The sequence below is a fragment of the Thermobia domestica genome, chromosome 10, assembly GCF_964235325.1.
Source record: "Thermobia domestica chromosome 10, izTheDome1.hap1.1, whole genome shotgun sequence".
In the NCBI taxonomy this organism is placed as follows: Eukaryota; Metazoa; Arthropoda; class Insecta; order Zygentoma; family Lepismatidae; genus Thermobia; species Thermobia domestica.
The window spans coordinates 129,851,343-129,873,093 of NC_137463.1; the positions used below are offsets into that span (position 1 = coordinate 129,851,343).

Sequence of the window (21,751 nt, forward strand, 5' to 3'; positions counted from 1 at the left end):
ATATTAAATTCAGGTAGAGCGAAATGTTTCATAGTACATTTTGTTAGGTTCTAAATCACATTAGCATGAAACAAGTTAAAGAACAGAGAACCTTATCTTTTTCCATTATCTTAATATGAATGAATCGGTGACTCATAGGATAGTTAACAGATTGAATCGGTAGCTCATAGGACAGTTAACAGTTCCTGTCGCTAATAGGACTGTCGCAAGTGGGACGACACCATAAAATGTTCATAGTATATTGTGTTAGGTTCTAAATCACACTAGCGTGAAACTAAAGAAGATGGAACCCTATCTTTATCCATTATCTTAATATGAACGAATCGGTCGCTCATAGGACAGTTAATAGATCGAATCGGTCGCTCATAGGACAGTTAACAGTTCCTGTAGGACACCACCATTGCATTTACAGTAATATGTCTCCTCTCACAGTCTTTTTGCTGAAAGGAAACATTTCTGTAAAACTTCAATCATAACAAACAATAGAAAGGTTTGTTGGAAGCTTTACGAATACTTGCATGTTTAGCTAGGGATAGAGCGAGGGCACCGATCCTGAGGGGTGGGGGGAACGGGCCTTCAATGCTCATGTGGGCCCCATGTATTTTTATGGATATGTATTTTTATATGCTTTTTTATTGTTATATGTATTGCTATACGGTATGCTTTTTTTTTATCAATATGCAATATATGTTGTAATTTCAGTTCGTCTTAAAAATCCTCATATATACCTTCTTAGACCCTATCTGCAACCAAACACACATCTGAATCCCCCTCCTCCAAAGTTACAGAGAAATCGGCGCTCTTGGGGTAGAGTCGGTGGTTGTTTTTTTTTTTTTCCCTTTCATACTGTGAAGATGATATTAAGACAGAACAATTGAATCACCTATAAACAGTAAAATTTTTAAAGAAAGAAAAGGAAAGCAATTAATGAAAGAAGTATGATTTAAATGTCTTCCACAAATTTACCTTGGATTGTCGAACATCCTGATTATGTAGCTAGCTAATTATTTAATTCCCTAACACAACCAATGCGTCTTACTTTTTAGTTTGTACTGTACTTGAAATAATGTCGTTGGAGATCTCTACGTAGTGTGTGTTTGCTACACTGGCGCGTGCGCATTGGCTGAGCGTCTGCCTTGCCACTAGCAGACGAAACTACCCTCAGCAGTGGTCGTACGACACGGTGAGTGCATTGGCGGCCGGGTTCTCCGTCTTCTGTTGTGTCATCAACCGGTGTTCAAGTGACATAATAGTGTTTAGTTTGTTGTGTGCTGTTTGAGAAATATGTGACAGTTGTTGTGATGTGTGATGTTTACGATTACAGAGGCAAGTCCTTCAGCTGAGGGAAGGCCCCCGAAAGAACCACACCGGCCAGCTACTAGAGTCCATGCACATAAAATGACCATGATTTTCACGCCTTCCTCATTGTTTCAGATGACTTGAGACTCAGCATTGTTGTTGAGTAGAGGGGGGATAGCCGTCAACGAAGATGCCGGGTATTGTTGTTTTCCGTCGGCGATGGGGCGTCGGTAGCGACGATTTAGTTGTTCCTGGGGTGTTCCTCTTTGTGCTGCATACGATATGGTAAGCATTAAAACAAAATATATTTTCAATTTCGTTCCTTTAAAAAAAATAAAATAAATGGATGTAATCTAATTGATTGTGATTAGTGATAATTTTCAACATCGAGGGAATATGACACCTTAAACCTTTAGTTTAACTGCAGGTTCGAACCACACGTATTCCTGCTGGGGATCAAACCCATGTTTTCCTGTCCAGAGTCAAGAATGCTTTTACCTATGAGGAAGCTTTAGAATATGCACCAACTTTATCAAACATAATACCAGTTCCATACCTTTAAAAAACTGTATGAGAGTACACAATTTGAAATCTATGTTCCGTTCGATTTTCGGGGAGGCTACAGCCGCTGCTATTATGATTATGACACCATTTGTAAGTTAAATAACATTTAAATTCTCTGTTGAGTAATAACATAAAGAATTATTAACCTTACTTATCAATAAGCAATACTAGCATTGAGTTTATATTGTATTCAGAATATTCATATCCTAGTAAAGACCAAATTAGTTGCATGTGTGCTTCCGCAGCCAGTCGTTTTTTATTTCAGAAAAGGTGTTCCGGGGGGGGGGGGCACACGTAGTATTCAGGGGGCACTGCTCATACTATTTTATTTAATATATTATAGATGTATTATTTTGGTTTCGTGTGGAGGGCACTCTCAGAACTCCGGGGGGAAGCCCCCAGAAACATGTCAGGAAGAAATACTATCAGCAACGTCATGGCCACAATTTTTGTAGTACTTGATGGTGGTCCAAACATTGCTGGGAGTATACCACTGTAAATACAAAATCGAATAGGAAGTTTCTCGAAACCACTTCGGATCCCCTTCTTAATGAACTCTATGTCAAGTAGAGACAATCATTAATTAATTAGAAGCTGCACAAGAGGCAAATTGTTAGTGCACTCAGTTTTGTACGCGTGATCCAAGGTTTGATTCCCCTTGGGGACCGTACTTGCGTGCATGAGAAACATCTGGACATTAAATTAATTAAAAGACAAACACGAAAAATAAAAGTTATGACCTTCAAGCGGGAGCCGGTTTCTGCATAACTGTGTTTGAGGGGGAAGGAGGGTGCAAGTATGTATTTCCTTGTCAGGTATTAAGCAAAAATATCCAAATCTTGAGGGGCCAAAGCATATTTATATCTCACCAGCTCTCCAGGATCAATGCCCATGTGACGTGTGGTTGAACTGAAAATTTTACTAAAAATTCCTAAGCTATATTAATATGTTTCGAATTTAGAAAAATTATTAGAATGTAGTAGGATATTATGGAATTAGCAAAATAGTGACAATAGATGACGGTCTAAACATATTTTGTCGAAATCCTTCAAAATGCATGCGGAATACATTGTGAGGTTCAATCAATTGTTTTAAAATGTTGGAAGACAAATAGGAGAAAGTGCGAATATTAAATGCTTGCCATGATTTGATTTTGAGTTTAGCGTCCCTTTCAGCAACGAGGCTATATGGGACGTGGACATACAGCTTAACGTGGAATCCGAACCACATGAGCTCCTGCCGAGAATCGAACCCTGGTCTCCCACGTCAAAGGCGCGGACGCTAACCACTTAGCAAAAAAGGGAGTTCGAGTAATTAATGTTGTTAGAATGAGAATACGTAAGAAATCTGGTAATGTAGTTCTCCGCTGCTTCTTCTACTTCCTCACTGAAAATTTCCATATAGTTCGTGTTCATGTTGTAAAATGCCTTCGTGGATTCCAAAAGAAATTCTCTCGCCAGTTGCTTATATTTCAAAACCACCCACTGATATATTGTTATGTCTATTTTGTTTTCTATTATTCTTACTAGCGTTGCTATGATTACAACAACCAATAACTACCAAATTATTACATCGCTAACCATATTTATTCACAATTAACTATTACATCAATCCATAATAGGTTTACATTAAACGTAATCATCACAAAATACTTTAAAACCTGGCATCACACAACGCGTCATTATTTGCCAAGTCCATAAGTATTACAGAAAAGACAATCCTTTGACATGTTCATCGTGAGCTCTAATTATGATATGCTACTTTTCGAATAAATGATGACAACGGAGCGACAGTTTCAGTTAGAAATATAAATAATTAGAACTGTTTTGTTAGGAACCATGGAGGAGATTGTGATAATTGGAAGACGAATGCTTTCAATAGTATTAATGCATTTGATGAGATAGCTGAGTGAAGCAACAACAAAATATCAAGAATATAATAAAAGTGAACCTTAAAACCAATGCTTCATAGCGTCTTATGTTGGTTCGAAAAACACATGAAGAGCACCCAAGTGCAGCAGAGAAGACTTGAAATAGCAACATATGTCATATGATATCATACTGATGTATAAAAGTGGTTGATTTTACTTTTTCAATAATATGCTTGATCATCTTGGTAAAAATCAAGGAATATACAACGAAATGTGTTTTAATGTGAATGAGGCTACTAATCAATGAAACGAAACACACTCACTATATAAAGCAGTATGTGCTAAGTAAATGAAAAAAAAAATCATTACATGGCATCACATGATCATCAAGTGTTAAAGGACATAACATGAGACGTTAAACTTAAAGATTTCATTTTACAATCAAGATAGTGTGTAATTGCTTTTTCCATTATTTCTCAGTTTTATCAGATCAGTTGCTTGACAAAAGAATTAAACTTACAAGAGAGCCCTTCAATGCATATACTCCTAGCATTTGTGCCTTTCGTAGGGGAAAAAAAAATCAAGTTCGATTTCCGATATGAGTTTATGCACTTTGGAATTCAGTTGAGTTTTCAGGCTTGCTTCAAGAAAATTTTGATCACAAAGGGAGGCAGAATTAAAATGTGACAGGGTTACAGTGACGGCGCAACTTGCTCAAGAGGGAACTCTGGAGGAAGGGGAACAATGTGTACTCTCGGGACAAAGCTCCTTCAGACGTATATTACTTCCGAGAAGTACTCCTAAATGGATATCATCTCAGTGCGAAAAACAAGACAAAGTTAAAAACAAGTAAACACGCAACACATATCATCGTTTCAATACACCTTATGTTTCACATGTACTCTCTTATCTATGAGAAAATAAATCGGGTTCTAAGCTAACCAGATAATTTTTCCTTACTTGTTTCTCCACATTGAATGCAAACGCTTTCAGATTTGCGTAGATGTGTGTCTAAAATGAAACATAAGTTTGTTGTGTGTTTAGTAGTCTGAGTATCACTATTTCATTAGAATTTGATCAATTTTTCAATTTTTTCTTATTTTAATGATAATAAATGGGAACAATCATTTTTCAATTGCTTTTTTGTTACTTTAATAATAATAACAATTTGTCATGCTGAATTTTAATTGAAGGTTGTGTTTGAGGTTCAGTATTCAGGAAGCGCATTTATGCTTCAATTTCATATTAGCTTTTTCTAAAATGAATAATTGACGCATTGAAGACATACTACTCCAGTAAAGCTAGATTTAAATTTCGAAAAAAATCCGAACCATCTAGACTTTTGTCGAGACCTTTATTTTTATGCCTTCAGCCTAGCCTTTATTTGAACCATTTTTAATATATATATATATATATATATATATATATATATATATATATATATATATATATATATATATATATATATATATATATATATATATATATATATATATATTGGAGACTGAAAAAGAGGCAATTCTGATTTTATGTAATTATCTCGAAAGTAACAATTTTTCTGGGAAAATAGTTATTAGAAAAATTATAAAATTCTACTCAAAACTGTCATTAAGACTTTTTGTTTTTATCGTAGAATCAATCGTTTCAAAAATCATAGACTGCATTATGTCAGAACAGCAATTGCACACGCCACTATAACCTTAAAAATGAATGGTTGTTCGTTATTTCTTCAGTATGCAGATTCAAATACTTTGCTTGACATATTTCTAAGTAACTTGAACGAAGAGTGCATAGCTTCCAAGATACCGTAGGGTATTCAAATTTTTTGAAAGAGAAGGGGAGTGGTCGTTTATCTTATATATAAAAAAGAACGTTTATTTGTGTGCGGTATACCTATCTACTGTTTGCTTGAAATACTTCCAATTAATTGGATCGATGAGATCATAGTCTGGAAGAGAGTGTATGCAATTTAATATTTTTAATATGAATCCTAAAAGGAGAGGAGGAGTTTTCAAAGGGGAAGTGGTGATCTATTTCATACATATATACAATGAATATTTATTTGTTTGTTTGTCCGGTATGAAAAATCACACGGTGTCCTTGATATACTTGTAGGTAACTTTATCGAAGAGACCATAGGCTATTTAATTTAATTTTATACTTATCCTAACGGGTAAGGAAGGGGACTTAAAGGGGAAGAAGTGACTTAATTTATATATAAAAATGAATGTTCGTTTGTTTATCCAGTGTACAAATCCATTCCATTTGCTTGGCGTACTTCTAAGTAACTTTATCGAAGTTTGCAAGAGACCATCTATTTATAATTTTTTATGCGTACCCTAAGGGATAAGAAGGGATTCAAAGAGGAAGAGGTTTAAAATTTGTACCAAAAATAGAGTAGCTCACGAGCTCCTCATATTAGGAGGATAACACTTAGTTTGCAAACTCATTTTTGAAAACAAGTCGACATAATCATATAACATAATCTAAAAAAAAAATACTGTGTGGGTAAGGCATCCCTAGCAGCAAGGGAAGTGGGGCCCGGAGGATGGAGATCGAGAACAACTGACATTAGTGTTAATCCATAGTTTTCGGGTTTGTTGAAGTGAATAGTGATACTCTCGATGCCATTTAAGTCCAAAGATTAGTGCCGAATTAGAGAGTTTTCGAAGTCTCTAAGCTGAATGGTAACAGTTCATGACATTTAAGCCCAAGTTTACCAAAGAACGTGCATGTTAGCTGGACCGGGAAATAAGGTATATAATCCCGTACTGATCAAATCATTGCTTTTTATATCATTTTTTATTGTTATCCATCAGGCAGACTGAGTTTGTTTATTATTTGTTCTTAATGTCTTTGTACTTATGGGCCCTATCTTAAGCTCGGAATAGCCGAAGCAAATAAACCTATAAGCTAGAATGTTATATAACCTATAATAAGGGAAGTTATATATGATGTGTATACTTGAGCAATGCAGGGGTGTATACCTACTTTTGGGCCACCCTATATATATATGAAACTAGTTTTCACCGATTATAACACCATGTGATACGAATCGAGAAAAATGTTTCGAAAGAAATTTCCTTACTTTTCCTTGGAGAATACGAATCTGCAATGAAAGATAGGGATCTGTACTTTAGTTTTATCACAAGCGATTTTTCCCCTCCAAAATATTAACTTTTTATTTCGAACATTTTTTCCACCCTTACTAATTTTTCCAGATATTTTGTAATCTCCAGTTAAAAACATCACCAACTTTATGGTCAGAAGTAACTCAGTCTATATCTTTGAAACAATTGATTCTTTAAAAAAATCTATTTTATGAACTACAATTTTTCTCATAATTATTTTCTTCAAAGAATTGATAATTTTCGAGATAATGCAGAAAAAATAGAATTCCCTCTCCTCCCCTAAAAATAATAAAAAAAACACGGGGCAAATGAAGGGTACTTTTCAGGATATTCTGAGAACATAAATATAAAGAATCCAGCTTGTTCAGAAGTTTTTTTCGAAGTTTAGCTCTATTTTGTCTATTTTTTTTTTGAAGTTTTGTCGATAGACTCACGTTAATTAGCAAAAATGCCCATTACTTTACCTAGTAGAGGTGCTTCATTTATTTGAATAATTCTTATGTATTCTGCTTATAAACACTCAGGTGTATTATTTGCTATCGTGACACTGAAATCAAAATAAAATACAGCAGTATCAATTGATACATATCTTTCTTCCAAATTATTGATGGGTTATCATATTCCATGCACACGAGCAACAAATGAATACTAAGCTTATAAGAAGTTTTGATTCAAGATTCAAAACGGATGATTTATCATTTCTACACGGTTTTCCATAATACTGTATTACACAGACAGATAGCAAGGGATGGTAGTTTCATATAATTTTACTCTCACATTCACCTCTTGGGAGATGATAAAACTAAGAACGAGTGGTAGTGAGAGAGGAACTCGGGATTTGATCTGGAGATTACTCGAGTCGAAAGCTTATATGGATAACAGTAGTTGATTTATAACTTTCTTCCTTGTAGGTTAGCCGTTTTATATGTTAGATACTACTAATGGCATTTTCGTTTTTAAAAGAAACTTAGTTGAATATTGCAAATACAATTGGTGTTTCACCAGTGCTTGATAGCATTTTATTGTTTAATGTATGTTCTCAGGTTCGATTCCTGGTGTGGATTCCATGTTAAAATTAATATATAACTGAAGTCTAACATATCATAGTATCCGTGCTCAAAGAAAATATTAATTCCCATTTTTCAAGTGTAGGAAATAATATCCGAAGAGAAGGCATAAAAATGTAAGTAATATTGATAGTGCAGTACAAACTCTCTCCTCACGTGAATTATGTTAATATTATTCCATTATTGCTTTAAGTATGAGAAGTTATGGGTTATTGTATGGCTCTAGCTGTTGGAGGAAGCAGAAAGAGGTCGGTTTTTAAAGCTGAATATACAAATTATCATTATTTTCTTATGGTTTACATAGTTTTTGAACTCTGCCACCAAATAAATTATCCGGAAACTGTTATGTGGAAACCCAAATGTAGTTCCTGTTTATTTAATTTATCCGAGTGTTAGATACGATAGTTAATTCCCGTAATGAAGAATTATTGAGAGCAAATTCTCGAGGTCATTGACGGAAGCTCGTTTGTGTTGGAAAGTACATCTATAGCATTTTAGATCATGGACCGTTTTCTTCTTCTCAGTTGCAGTGGAAAGTTGTTTCTATCGACTGATTCACTTGACGTAAACAGAAGTCGGTTCTCGGTTTTACTTACTTTGTTTGCTTTTTAAAGTGATTTTGGCGTTTTTTCTGAACATTTTTACAATAACATCATCGAATCGTCAGTACAAAAGTAACTTTAGTCAATAACAATTTTTGAAGTTTAGGTCGATGATCATATTCATCATTTTCAATGGATGTGAATTAAATATCGTAAAGCTATAGCCACTGAGAATTTTTTACAATTTCACCAGGCAAATATGTAAATGGTAACTGTAATATTAGACTGACCAACCTAATTCCATTTCTTTTCCCATTGTTATTGTTATTGTTACTCGTTTATTCTCCAGTAGACCTATAAAATTCCCTCATCGACTGTATTTGTAAGTTCGTTAGATAAATAAATTTGTACGAGCAGCCAGAAGTTGCATGTTTAACTGGATGAATGTTTGATTTGAAAAATATGTAATATGTTCGGAGAAACAAATGACATAGCTATCTTTTGTACAATTTTCTCTAAAATAATCTTAAGGACACTGTGGCTCAGCGTTTACCTCAAGTTTGAAAGGTTTTGGGTTCAGTCCCAACAATATGAACATACGGAGAAATATGTTTCGATGAATCCTTTCCATTTCTTACCACTATCTTCGATCAACTTTATTATGTATTGGATTTTGGTCTACAATGAATATTCATTTGACGTTAAATTACAGAAAAAAAAACGAAATTCATCTTATTGTTTGACAGTTTTCTGTCCAAATTATTTGTAATTCAGTATAAGTAGACAGGAAGCAGTCTTCTAAACATACACAGTTGTATCCATGCATTTTTCTATTAAAAACAGCACAACTTTTGCTTAGCATTGTTAAGTAATTTTCAGTTACGTTTCAGGTACAATCAACATCAACTTTTTAAATTTACATTACATTTTCATTACAAATTTAAAAGATATTTTCGTGTTTCATTAACTGAAATTAGCATTACCAAGGAAAACTGCAGTCTGTTAATGTATGTAAGGTGGAATTCCTTACATGAGTACACCCATGGATGTAATCTACAAAATTAATTTTACTAAAAATTTTGCACTTAGTTAGCAAAACATAAAATATTTACTGGCAAAGAAATAAAGTGTAATTTCGGTTTTTCCAGTACCCAGAAAAAAAATCGAACTATTTATGTTAAGACATATGTTGTAGCGAATCTCTTAACGTAGACATAAAAAGGAAAATTTATTTAAAGTATGCTGTTTTATTATACGCAAACTATTTTGAATCTTTTACATGACTTGGATAAGTTGGACATTGAGATATAATCAGAATATGTTAAATTGTAGAAATGTTCTTTTTCCTAATTTTAATTAAAATGCAGAAAGTTCTAAGACTCTTCTCTTGCTAACGAGTAGACATCTATTTTAGATAACTTTATTTAATGTAGCAATCACTGAATAAAATGCTTTTGACCTTATATCTTCTTAGTTTTTGGTACGTAAATAATTCGAGCTGCTAAGAGCAAGTTTGCAAGTTTTAAGGAGAGAATATTCAATGGTGTTTTCCATTTATCCCCATTTTATGGACATTTTTCTCTAAGTATCTAAGTAGCAGGTTAATAATTTGCTTCTCATTTAATGTTGGTTGCTCTGCTTCGGAAATTGTATTATAGTTTCAACAAAATCACGAAAACTGAAAATGACAGAGAGTTTTAAGTGCGAAAGTTAGAATAACTGCATGTATTGAATAAGAGTTTACATTAACACAACATTTTGATAATTCTGAGTATGAAATAAATGTACACTCATACAGTTCATGCCTTTAAACCTTTTCTTTTTTTAAAGTATAAGTTTCCTTGTCGTAGCATTCCGACAAAAGGACGTTCTAACACAGTTATCCAACTTAGCAAGTTGAGGAGGCCACTAGGGCAGATGCATGGTCTCTAAATATTACAAATTACTATTTCACGAATATCATTAATTTCCAGCACCAGATTGTATATAGGAAAAACATTTCATTAATTGTTAGAACTTTAACAACTATTTTCAGAGAAAGAAAAAAGAAAATATACAGTAAAATTATCTCTCAATATTGTAATGATTTACATTTTTGTAAAAGCAAAAAAAAAAAAAAAAAAAAAGCTATATATCAATTTATAATCTGTTTAGCTGTCAATTTATAATCTGTGATATATAACTTATATATCAATTTATAAGTTGTTTTTATTTCTTACCTGTTTTAAGAAAACAGAATATACATGCCTTTACGTTCTGAAAGAAGCAGATTTCAGCCTTTACTGCTGGTCTAGTGCTAGCGTGAGTACCTTCTGTGTACACTCATGTTTAAAATTATTGTCGCATGACTATAAATATGTTGTTCTAGTAATATAATTTGATGACAAATTCGCCCGGTATTTCTTATAATGTTAGTATGAGTATAATCGGCAAAGACACGTATGTAGTAAATTTCATGTCAAAAGAGCAGTAAATAAGAACAATGAAAGGAAAATAAAATTTTCTTGTCCATTTAGTTACATTTTATTTTACTCATTATGATTTTCGTATTTATAATTCTTTTCCTATGAAATTTACCATAAATAAACATTTCCTGATTATACACATAGTATCAGTATTAAAAGTACTCTGCAAAATCATTATCAAATTATATTCTTACAAGAAGACAGTTATAGATATGCGACAATAATTTTGGACATGAGTGTACTTTGTTCGAATTTCTGATGGCAGAACATTGAACATACGTATTACAGTGGTTCGGATTCCTCCTTAAACTGTAGACCTTGATCTTACATAGCTTCGCTGCTAAAAATAGACGCTAAACTTTAACAGACAAATGAACAAGCAGATTACATTATCAGTTTCCAGAAATAGAGATAAATATTTTAGCAAATTATAACAGACTTCACATAAAGAGACAGAGAGCGACAACTCAGTAATTTAAATCATGGGGAAATAATTTTTGTATATTTATGGAAATCAGTAGTACAAAAGCGTAAGATTGATAGTATCCTTCAACCAAAATAATTTATTTCAAAAGTTCAGCAAAGAAAACCCAGAAAATTGTTCATCCGTAAGAAATTTAAGCCATAAAACATAATACAAAAAACATACATTGTGCAAGAGAGTTGTTTCAGAGATCTTAAAATTGAACTTAATCTTTATTAAGACAATAATGGAAAAGTAATGGAAAGTGCTTCAAGAAACCAGCAAATTATAGGCCTACAATAATAATAAATGTGAATCACATATAATACGGAAGAACAAATAATGTGTATTAGAATTTAAAGACAAAATAACTTGGTGTTACTCAATTCATAGGCCTACTAAAGTAACTGAAATATATAAACTGGAATATAAGTATGAAGGAAGAATAAAAGGCTGTGATTTAGCTCGTTAGTCAGATTCTGCGCAAGGAATAAGGAGGAGGACAAATAGAGACTGCTAGTTATGATAAACATACGAACTAGCTCCTGGATCAGGGATACACTGGTCGTGTGGCCATTCTTTACATTCAATACATTGTACCCAACCTTCTTTGGTCAAATTATTTGAAAATGCTTCTAGAAAATTCACTTGTTGTGCTTAATAACCTCCCTACTTCATTGTGTCAAACACTGGCAACAGTTAATCTAATATTCACATTCCAAAACGCATTACCTAGAAAAGAAAACAGAGAAATAGAACAACATCCTATTTAGATCTACTAGGGAGGTTTGATAAAAGAAATGAAATGCATCATTTGGTTATTCTCAGGGGCGCCCAAATAAAATTTTCTAGGAGGGGGTATCTCCATGGTTGCTACATTATGTCTGGTATTTCTGTTAATTAATATATGTGGTTTGCTATATTACGTACACATTTTCGTGTGCCCATGGCTATGTTTATGACCTGGAGGCTAAAGGAAACTCATTGTAAATGCGGGACAAAATTAGTGGGAGGGACGTTAGAACCCGAAAATTCCATGGAAAAAGTTTTATCTATTATAAGAAACATCATCTGCGATCGAACTAAGGACACTTCCCACTGGAGGAAAGAAGTATACTATACAGCTATTGTGTTCCCCTGTCGACTGTATTAGATACAAATGAGGAGAAATGAATATCTGAAACGATATGGGATAGTGATGTTAGATGTCAGACGTTATATTTAACATTAAAAAATGAAAATGAAATGAAATCTTTAAGTTTTACGTCCCACGGTTATGCCGGTTAGGCTAAAGCAGACGGTGATGACGAAAAATGAATGAAATGGGGGAATGAAGAAAGTGGGAGGAAATGGGAGAACCCCGAGAAAACCCACGAGCACGGTGTTTCTCCACCGCAAAGCCCACAAGGCGCGAGCGAGGATCGAACCAGGGACCCCAAGCACCGGAGATGAACGCTCTGCCACTGAACCACAGTGCCCGCCTTATTTAACAATTAATTTTCATATACATGAAATGTCTAAAATTGTTTTTATAAGCAATGATTAACCATACTGAAGCTTTCTTCAAATATATATTCTTATACATGTAGGTGCTGCAGAGGAACAACATCCATTCCGTTCCTACATATAATTTGCATTGATTGATTTATTTGTGCTTTAGTCTATGTGCAACATCGAGTCAATGGAGAACAAGGCCTATTATTGAAGTAGACTCTAAAACTACGACTGCGGCTTGTATTGGTGCACAGACTATCATACAAAATTAAGCCTCACAGTACAGGTCATTCACCCTCAAAGGAAACTGGATTACCGTACATATGTTCTGTAATTTGCAAAGGTTTGCTTCGATAATGTGTAAATATAACAAAAGTAAAAATAAATAAATAAAACACAGATACTCAGTTCATGCATATGTTCCTAATCCTAATCATCAATCTTCTCTTCATTCCAGCTCTTACTTGTCAATTTTCCATAAACCTTTCTGAATTCCAGTGAAAGGAAACTTGCTAATCTAATCCTCCTCGGCTGGTTTTGTAGCTCCATCTAGGATAGTTAGGTAAATGGAGTAAAATCTGCATTCAGGAAGAATATGTAGACAAAATATTGTTCGCGCTGGTATTGCACTCTACCAAACAAATACTCTAGTATTAATAATGATAAAAAGAAAAAAAAATCGGCTTGAGTGTTAAATGTGTTAATTATGAGAATTTTTTCTCAGCATTTTTTATATACATTAATAACAATTGCATCATATTACTTGAACCGTGAAAGATACATGGCTTGTAGTTCTTTGTGTGAGAAATTTTCGTAGGAAGCTTGTCATTGTTTGCGTGAAAATAATTTTGGCTTCCTTTCTGTTTAAAGGGTGGATTTTTTCTTTTCGTTAAGGTACGACGATATGATCTGTCAGTTCAAGGACGCGAGGAAAGATCGTTGTCATGCAAGGAATATTTCTCCTCCACGATTTGAATGTCCTACTGTTAATCTAAACTTACATTCAGTTCTAACATTCTTGTAGTACTATATTACTACTTCTGATGCTGCTACTGCTACTACTACTACTACTAGTAGTAGCACTGATTTTACTACTACTACTACTAATAATAATAATAATAACCGCTGGAGTGTTCTGTAGCTCAGCTTTCTTGGAGAAAATTTAATGAGGTAGGAATATGTTGATCTTGATTGGTATAATGCTCTGAGCACTTGGTAACTGCACCGGACGTATTTCGTAGCAGGCCCGTATCCACGAGTCTAGGAGTGCGGGCCTCCTAAAATTTTCACAGTAGGCTTGCTAATGAGCTACAGTATGGTGATGAACTATAATATGGTTGGATCGAACCCTCCCTACATTTTTGGGCTGGCTACCGGCTTGGTTGGAAGTCCAGGTTAATAGTAAATCCCATTCTTAGTAACCATGGTGTGCGTAAGTACGCAAAATACAAAACTCGAAGTTGCACAATAATAATAATAATAATAATAATAATAATAATAATAATAATAATAATAATAATAATAATAATAATAATAATAATAATAATTTTCTGAAATTACAATGATTGGCTTCATCACAAGCACCGATAGTAGCTATGGTCCAAATTTACCTTCTAAGGCAAATTACAGAGATTTAATGTTCTATATTCTTCTTTGTCTGATACAATTCTGTGTTCACCGCAATCATTTTGCATAATGCCAATGAAGCGGGCATCACATGACACTAATTATAATTATTCGAAACACTCTTCCGTCCCTCATGTGGCTTTCAGTCCTCTTAGATCAAATAACTTAAAACCATTAAAGTAAATATATAATTAGGTTTCTCTCTATTATTCAAGATTGACCTCTATTATTCAAGAGGATAAGAGAAATATAGAGCTTAATACGTAGTTGAGGTAAGGAGTCTATACAAACAACATGCAGGTACACCTTCGTTTAATGCGTGGTAATATTTTGCAAACCATAACTTTGTTCTCTGCATGATTTATTATATCTTCCAACTTGAAGTATAATCTCACGCTTTCTGTGTGGCTAGCAGGTCACCACTGTCCAGTAAATAGACTACGTTAATACTTAAAATGGTTATAATAGTGTTACTTTTTCTAAAATTGGAATGAAAGTTTCATTAGTTGTAACATTAATAGTCCGTTGAATGCTTAATAAGGTTATTTATTGTCCTTAGCGGATTTAAAGGAAACTCCAGCGGATGTCAAGGTGCGCTTGCATTATAAGCAACGACATATATTGGGTTTGGGAGTATATTATGGTCCTTGATTTGAATTTTTTAGAAATAAATGTGCATGATGAGTTATTGTTCACTGACACTAATTTAATATTTTGCATGAAGATCTTTCATTTGTTACAATCAGTTAGAAATACTTAAAGTAAATACTTTAGAAAAACAGTACTTTTCCCCAGTCATGATTGTGTAATTGGATACTTAAAAGTAGAAACTAAATTATATTTCATTTTACCAATAAATAAGCTCGTACAAAATGGAAATAAAATTATTAATCTGAAACAATCATTATACATTAATTTCTTCTTTGTTCAACGTTTACGTCTTTGTGGTCAGATAGTTTTTTTTTATTTTATTTTGTATTAGGAGGATACTTTTATTGGCTAGCCAAATATAATTTATCGTCCAGTACACTCATTACGGTTTTAGATCTTTTAAAGAATAGTTCACAGACCATAGAATCTGAACTTGTGAAACTGTAAGTCCATTGCATTGAATTTTAAAGACAATCTTTTAAGATAATTCGTGATTACGTAGTTAGAATTATAGTATGTTGTGTTTGTGTGTGTGGAGGGGGTAGGGAGGAGAAACGGATCTGGGTCTGGGTTCTGTTTCCAGCGAGAGCATATCACATATTAAAACTTAGGATCAGGAATCGCTTCTTATAAAGGACTTTGAGATCCAGATAAACACAGAGCAATCACTTCACTTCAATACATAGAAAACTTTTATAGCCATGTCCAACTGGCTGGTGAATAAATAACATAGCCACATGCTTCTATAATAAGAGTAAAGACACAGAAACACGTAGAGCAGACAAGCGGAGGGAAGAAGGTGAAATGATTCGTAGAATAGGAATGTGGGAGGAAACGGGGGAACTACGAGTTAACTCATGGACACCATTTCATCTCACAAGGCTTGAGATCGAATCAGGATTCCCTCGCACCAAAGGTGAGCGCCTTACCACTGAGCCATCGTGCCGCCCCCTAACAGATAAATTTTTAATATTATTTTGACCCTTGTGTCAATAGCAAAAACTGTCTGATTCTTGAAAAAATAACTTCGTCTTTTCGAATAATATAGTCGATCATTTCTCTAAGCCGGCACAATATATGTATAAATACTCGTAGAAAGTTCTTAGGTGTTTAAGAGCAGTGCGTCCACTTGAGGTGCAAACCTAATTGCTGTTGTTTCTGCTTCAACTGTCGATGCCAAGAATGTCACTTGTCGATGCCAAAATTCTACCTAGTGCCATGTATTCAGCTTCTGATACGTAAATAAGGAACCAACAATGTTCACCTGTTTAGACACACACAAACATGCTACAATCACACATGCATGCCAACAACAACCAATTGTATATAAATTCACGTTTACGCGTGTCCTTGTCTTCATTAATGTTTATTCTTATTGTAGTAACAAACTTCAATAGAATCTACTTGTACTCTCTTGAACCTAGGACAAGAAACAATTCTTCCTTCTTCCGGGTGGATGCTTAAGCAATCTAAAACACTTAGCTGGTGATCATCACTAGACCTGTCTGTTGCGGGTTTGAATATCGCTCAGAGAATAGAAGTTGAATATTGTTCTTTCATAATTCATTTCAGTGTCACCATTCATTTCACATATTTTCTCTCCTTTGTCATTAAGGTCAGAAACGAGGGATGTAACTAGTGATGTGAGGTGGAAAATTTTCCGTTCTAAAAATACAGTAATCAAGTAACAATTCCTCAGCAATCATAAAATTGGTTGGATTCATGTATAGAAATGTTAAAAAGTGAAAGATCGTTTAAAGAATCTGAAAATTTTCATGGCTCAGACAATTTTCCGTACTATGTAGGAACAAATGAAACAATTTTTCATGAATCGAAATATTTTCTCTTATATGGGAAAATTGAAGAACTTTTTATGAGTCGGAAAATTTTCATCATTTTGAAGATAAAAGTAAAACAACTTTTTGAGAATCGGAAAGTTTTATTGCTCTGTAGAAACAAGTGAAAGGAATTTTCATAGATCGGAAAATTTTCATCACGATGCAGAAAAAAGTGGAAAAAACTTTTCATAAGCCGAAGAATTTTGGATATTTATTTATTTATTTATTTACTTATTTAACAAACACCAGATAGAGTTCAGAGGCCACTTTATACTGGATATCTAACAACAACAACAACAATGGAAAGGATTTGGGAAGGTGTCGGCCAGGGCCTGTTTAGTAGGTACCATCCCGGCATTTGCCTGGTAGAACTGAGGAAAACCCCAGTCAGGATGGTCGGCAGCGGGATTCGAACCCGCGACCTCCGGAATGCGAAGCCAACGCTCTACCACTTGAGCTACTTCGCTCGGATATTATGTACAGTGATGTTAGGTGGAAAATTGTCCACTATATTTAACTGCACATAGTGCTACAAAATTGAATTTTTGTAGAGGAAAGTTAGTCAGCAACAAATTATAATGTTCGAATTAGGTTTCGGGAACCGGAAAATTTTCTAATATTTCAAGTTGGGAAGTAAAATTTTAAATAGTGTTTTTCTCTCTCTCTTCCTCTGTAAGCACCTTCGTTGCTAAGCGGCTAGCATACGCGCCTTTGGCATGGAAAACCTGGCTTCGATTCCCAGGGGGAGCTCATGTACTTCGGATTCCACGTTAATTAGTTGTCCCGTCTTATATAGTCTCGCTGCTGAAAGGGACGTTAAACTCAAAGCAACTCAATTCAACTCCTCTCTCTATCTCTCACTCTCTCTCTCTGTGTGTATGCAAAGTGCAGAGAACATACATCGAGTTCGTAGAGTACAAATATCCCATTCTATTATTTAAAATTTCAATTTATTAACAGTCATGAATATTTTCCGATTCATAAAAACATACTCCACTTATTCCTACATCGTTGTTTACTCGTAAAATTTATTGATAATAAATATTGTCTTAAAAAGTTTCAAGAAGTGAAAATCTCTCGATTCTTCATTTCAAAAATGTTTTAAAAATTTCAATGCGTTCTTCCCTCAGAATCCACCTTTGATCTTACAATATTGCATTTCGTCAGTTTAATACCATAAGACGGTTTTCTCATAGCTTTACTACTTTTATAGATTTACATACTGCAACATTTATAAATAAGTAGCTATAATAATATAAAGTGCCTACTGTAAGTTTCTGACTACCCAAAATTAGAGTTTAAGTAACTCGTGAAAGCTAATACTGACCATTTTCTGGAAATAAACATTTATTTATTCATATATTCATTCAGAAGAGAAAGTGAAATATAACTGATAAGGAAGCTGATTTTTCTAGTAGTTCTTCCAATAAAATAATAAAAAGAAATAAAAAGCTGAACTATTAGCGCTGCGTTCTAAAAGCAACAAGTAATTTCATTTCAATTTACAAAATAAAAAAAACATATTTCTTATATACACTTGTTCTACCGAATTGTTATATTTTCTAATCCATTTTTATACATAATAATGGTAGTTTTACAATACAAATATCTGCTCTAAGATGTGGATTATACAAAATTCCAATATTGAAATTATGATTTACGAGTGTTAAACATAATAAAATCATTTTTTTTCTTATTTTCTGTTACAAAAATAATCTTCATAAGGAACTTTTATGTAATTATTTCATTACATAAGCAGGCCTACATGTGAAGAAATAGTGGAATTTTCTGTTTCTGAAATTGATAACTTCACAAAGGTTTCTTTTCAATTTCTTGTTACATTTTAAATATTGGAATGGGATATTTGTTCTCTACGAACTCGATGTATGTTCCCTGCACTTTACACACACACACACACACACACACACACACACACACAGAGAGAGAGAGAGAGAGAGAGAGAGAGAGAGATAAAGAGAGAGAGAAAACACTATATTTTTACTTCCCAACTTGAAATAGAAAATTTTCTGGTTTCCGAAAGCTAATTGGAAAATGATAATTTGTTGTTGTCTAACTTTCCTCTACAGGAATTGAATTATATAGCTGAATGTGCAGTTAAATATAGTTGAAAATTTTCCACCAAACATCACTATACATAATATCCAAAATACTCCGGATTATGAAAAGGTTTATCACTTGTTTTCACATCGTGATGAAAATTTTCCGATTCATGACAATTCCTTTCACTTGATTCTACAGAGCAATAAAACTTTCCGATTCACAAGAAGTTGTTTTACTTTTTGCTTCAAAAAGATAAAAAAAATTCCGACTCATAAAAAAATCTTCAATTTTTCCACACAAGACAAAATATTTCGATTCATGAAAAATTGTTTCACTTGTTCCTACATAGTACGGTAAATTGTCTGAGCCATGAAAATTTTCAGATTCTTTACACTTTTTAACACTTCTATACATAATTTCAATCAATTTTATGATTACTGAGGAATTGTTACTTGATCACTGATATTTATTAAGAACGGAAAATTTTCCGGAAAGATATAGAAGAAAATTTTCCACCTCACATCAAGGCTAAACAACGATGTAGGAATAAGTGGAGAATGTTTTTATGAATCGGAAAATTTTCATCACTGGATGTAACACTCAATTCTTTCTCCTGTATGACAGAGCTTATGAATATAAGGAGGTAAACACTACTTGTGCTGTACACTCACAATCACAAGTGTTGATGCACAGTATTTATTGAGTTTGAATTTTCTCATGATTAGATGGTTAGCGTTCTCGCTTGTAGTATAAGGGACCTAGATTTAATTCCCGAGTAAACTATGCATTACGTTATTTGTAGATTCACACGTCCTGTAAGTTCGACGCTGAAAAGTAGGCTAAACTCTCAAGATACAAACAAATGCCAATTAATGTCGTTATATATTAATATTAGACCGTGTTTTTTTAAACATGTCTTATTTACTAGCAAGGTTCCATATCAAACCAGCGAAGCCACATTACGCTAGAAACATCATTGATCTGAAACAGGAAGATTTTTTTTATTTGATTGGCTGTAGAGCCAATATAGTGAAATGTATAATAATTTAAAAAAGTGCCAAAGTGTTCGCTTGGTGTATTGACAAAAACTTTTTGAAAGAGATGCAGGATAACGAATTCCTCGTGTTACTTACCGGAACGTTAACGTTCACTACTGTTTTTGATATGTGGAAACACAATTTAATTCCTGGTGAGTTGGAGCATTTTTGTTCTTGATTATTTACAGGATTTAGGATTTAGATTTCTATGCTTTCAGCATCTATGGCCATCTAACCCGTCATGTTTGAGGGATGTCCTCCCTCGGCGGGCACACTATCCGGAGAAAGGGAAGCAACAAAGGAGTGGGGAAGGAAGCAGGCGGCCTGGGACCTGTAAGTTAGGTATCATCTCGGCATTTGCCTGGTGCGAATGAGGAAAACCCAGGAAAACCTCATTCAGGGAGGCTGGCCTGAAAAAGCGCGTGCAGTGAGACAATAATAATGTATACGGGACTCTAGTATAGGAAGTTAAGAATGCAGTCATGGGAACCATTGTGCTAACCTCAAATATACTAAATATGTTTCGTCAAATATTTACCTTCTCGTTACATGAAATAAAATTCTAATAAAAGTGTACGTTTGATTTTAATGATTGTGAAGAGTTTATATTCATGCTCGATACACAAGTTAGAAATAGATTAAATACTACAGAGAATGTTAAACAACGAGAAGAGGATATTTTGTGGGAAGTAAAATGGCCGGACGTTTAGTCATTTGTTTCGAAACGGGTTGCTGACTGTATGGTCCATGCTAAATGCGTTTTGCTCTACAGAGTAAATGGGACGTTCAGATGACCATAATTAACTGCAGGAGAGGAATCTACCTTATTTGAACTATCATCTTTCTCTCTGCTGTTTTCCCGCTTCTCATCTCTCTTTCGTTTCCTATCTAATATTTTATCCCACACTATGCATGCAATATTTAAATTTGAACATGGTCTTCAGGTCTTTAGGGATTTGTAAAAGCAAAACCACAAACATTTCTATCAAATGTGGAATTCCAATTCAATGTTTTATTTGTGTGCGTTCGGAAACCGGAGCAATTGGTGGAGAGAATCAGCAATATTTCAACCTGTCACAACTAAATGTTCGTTCTTTAAGTGGAATTAAATATATTGTGTATTACTTTAACATTTGTGATACGGAATATTAAACCAGATGATCAATTTAATTTGAGATAATCTACACAGATTTGTTATGTGTACAATTTTTTACACGTTGAGTAATATTTTTAGCACAAACTGTTACGAGACGTATTTACTTTAAAAATGAGTGTATATATAAAAGAGAACGTACAAATCCTTTGTCCGCTCATCACGCTAATACGGCTGAACCAATTTCTTTTATTTTTGGGGGGTTATTAGGATTTGGACCCTAGATGGTTTTTATCATATCACTTTAATTTTCAATTACCAGTGTCTTGAGATAATTGACCATTCAGGTGTCCATTACGTACAAATCCTTTGTTAGTTCATCATAGGTATAAAAATAAACGTATTTATATGCAACCCGCATGACCGTGTCACTCGGCGGGTTAACATAAATGACAGGCGTTATAATGGTTTTTATTATATCACTTGAAAGCGAAAAAGTAAAAATTATCTAAGTAACAAAGTTTATTGCGTTCGGGGGTGACCGCAGCGA

General features: G+C 33.9%; 1 protein-coding gene across 3 annotated transcripts in view; it reads left to right on the forward strand.

Moving 5' to 3' along the window:
• The first annotated feature begins 1,176 nt into the window (after nucleotides 1-1,176).
• inaE (inactivation no afterpotential E) overlaps nucleotides 1,177-21,751 on the forward strand; it is a 703,344-nt gene continuing 682,769 nt past the window's right edge. For all 3 annotated transcript variants that reach the window (XM_081728566.1, XM_081728568.1, XM_081728569.1), the window contains exon 1: nucleotides 1,177-1,584. In XM_081728566.1, coding sequence (XP_081584692.1) covers nucleotides 1,490-1,584 — 95 coding nt within the window. In that variant the 5' untranslated portion in view covers nucleotides 1,177-1,489. The remainder of the gene's footprint in view (nucleotides 1,585-21,751) is intronic.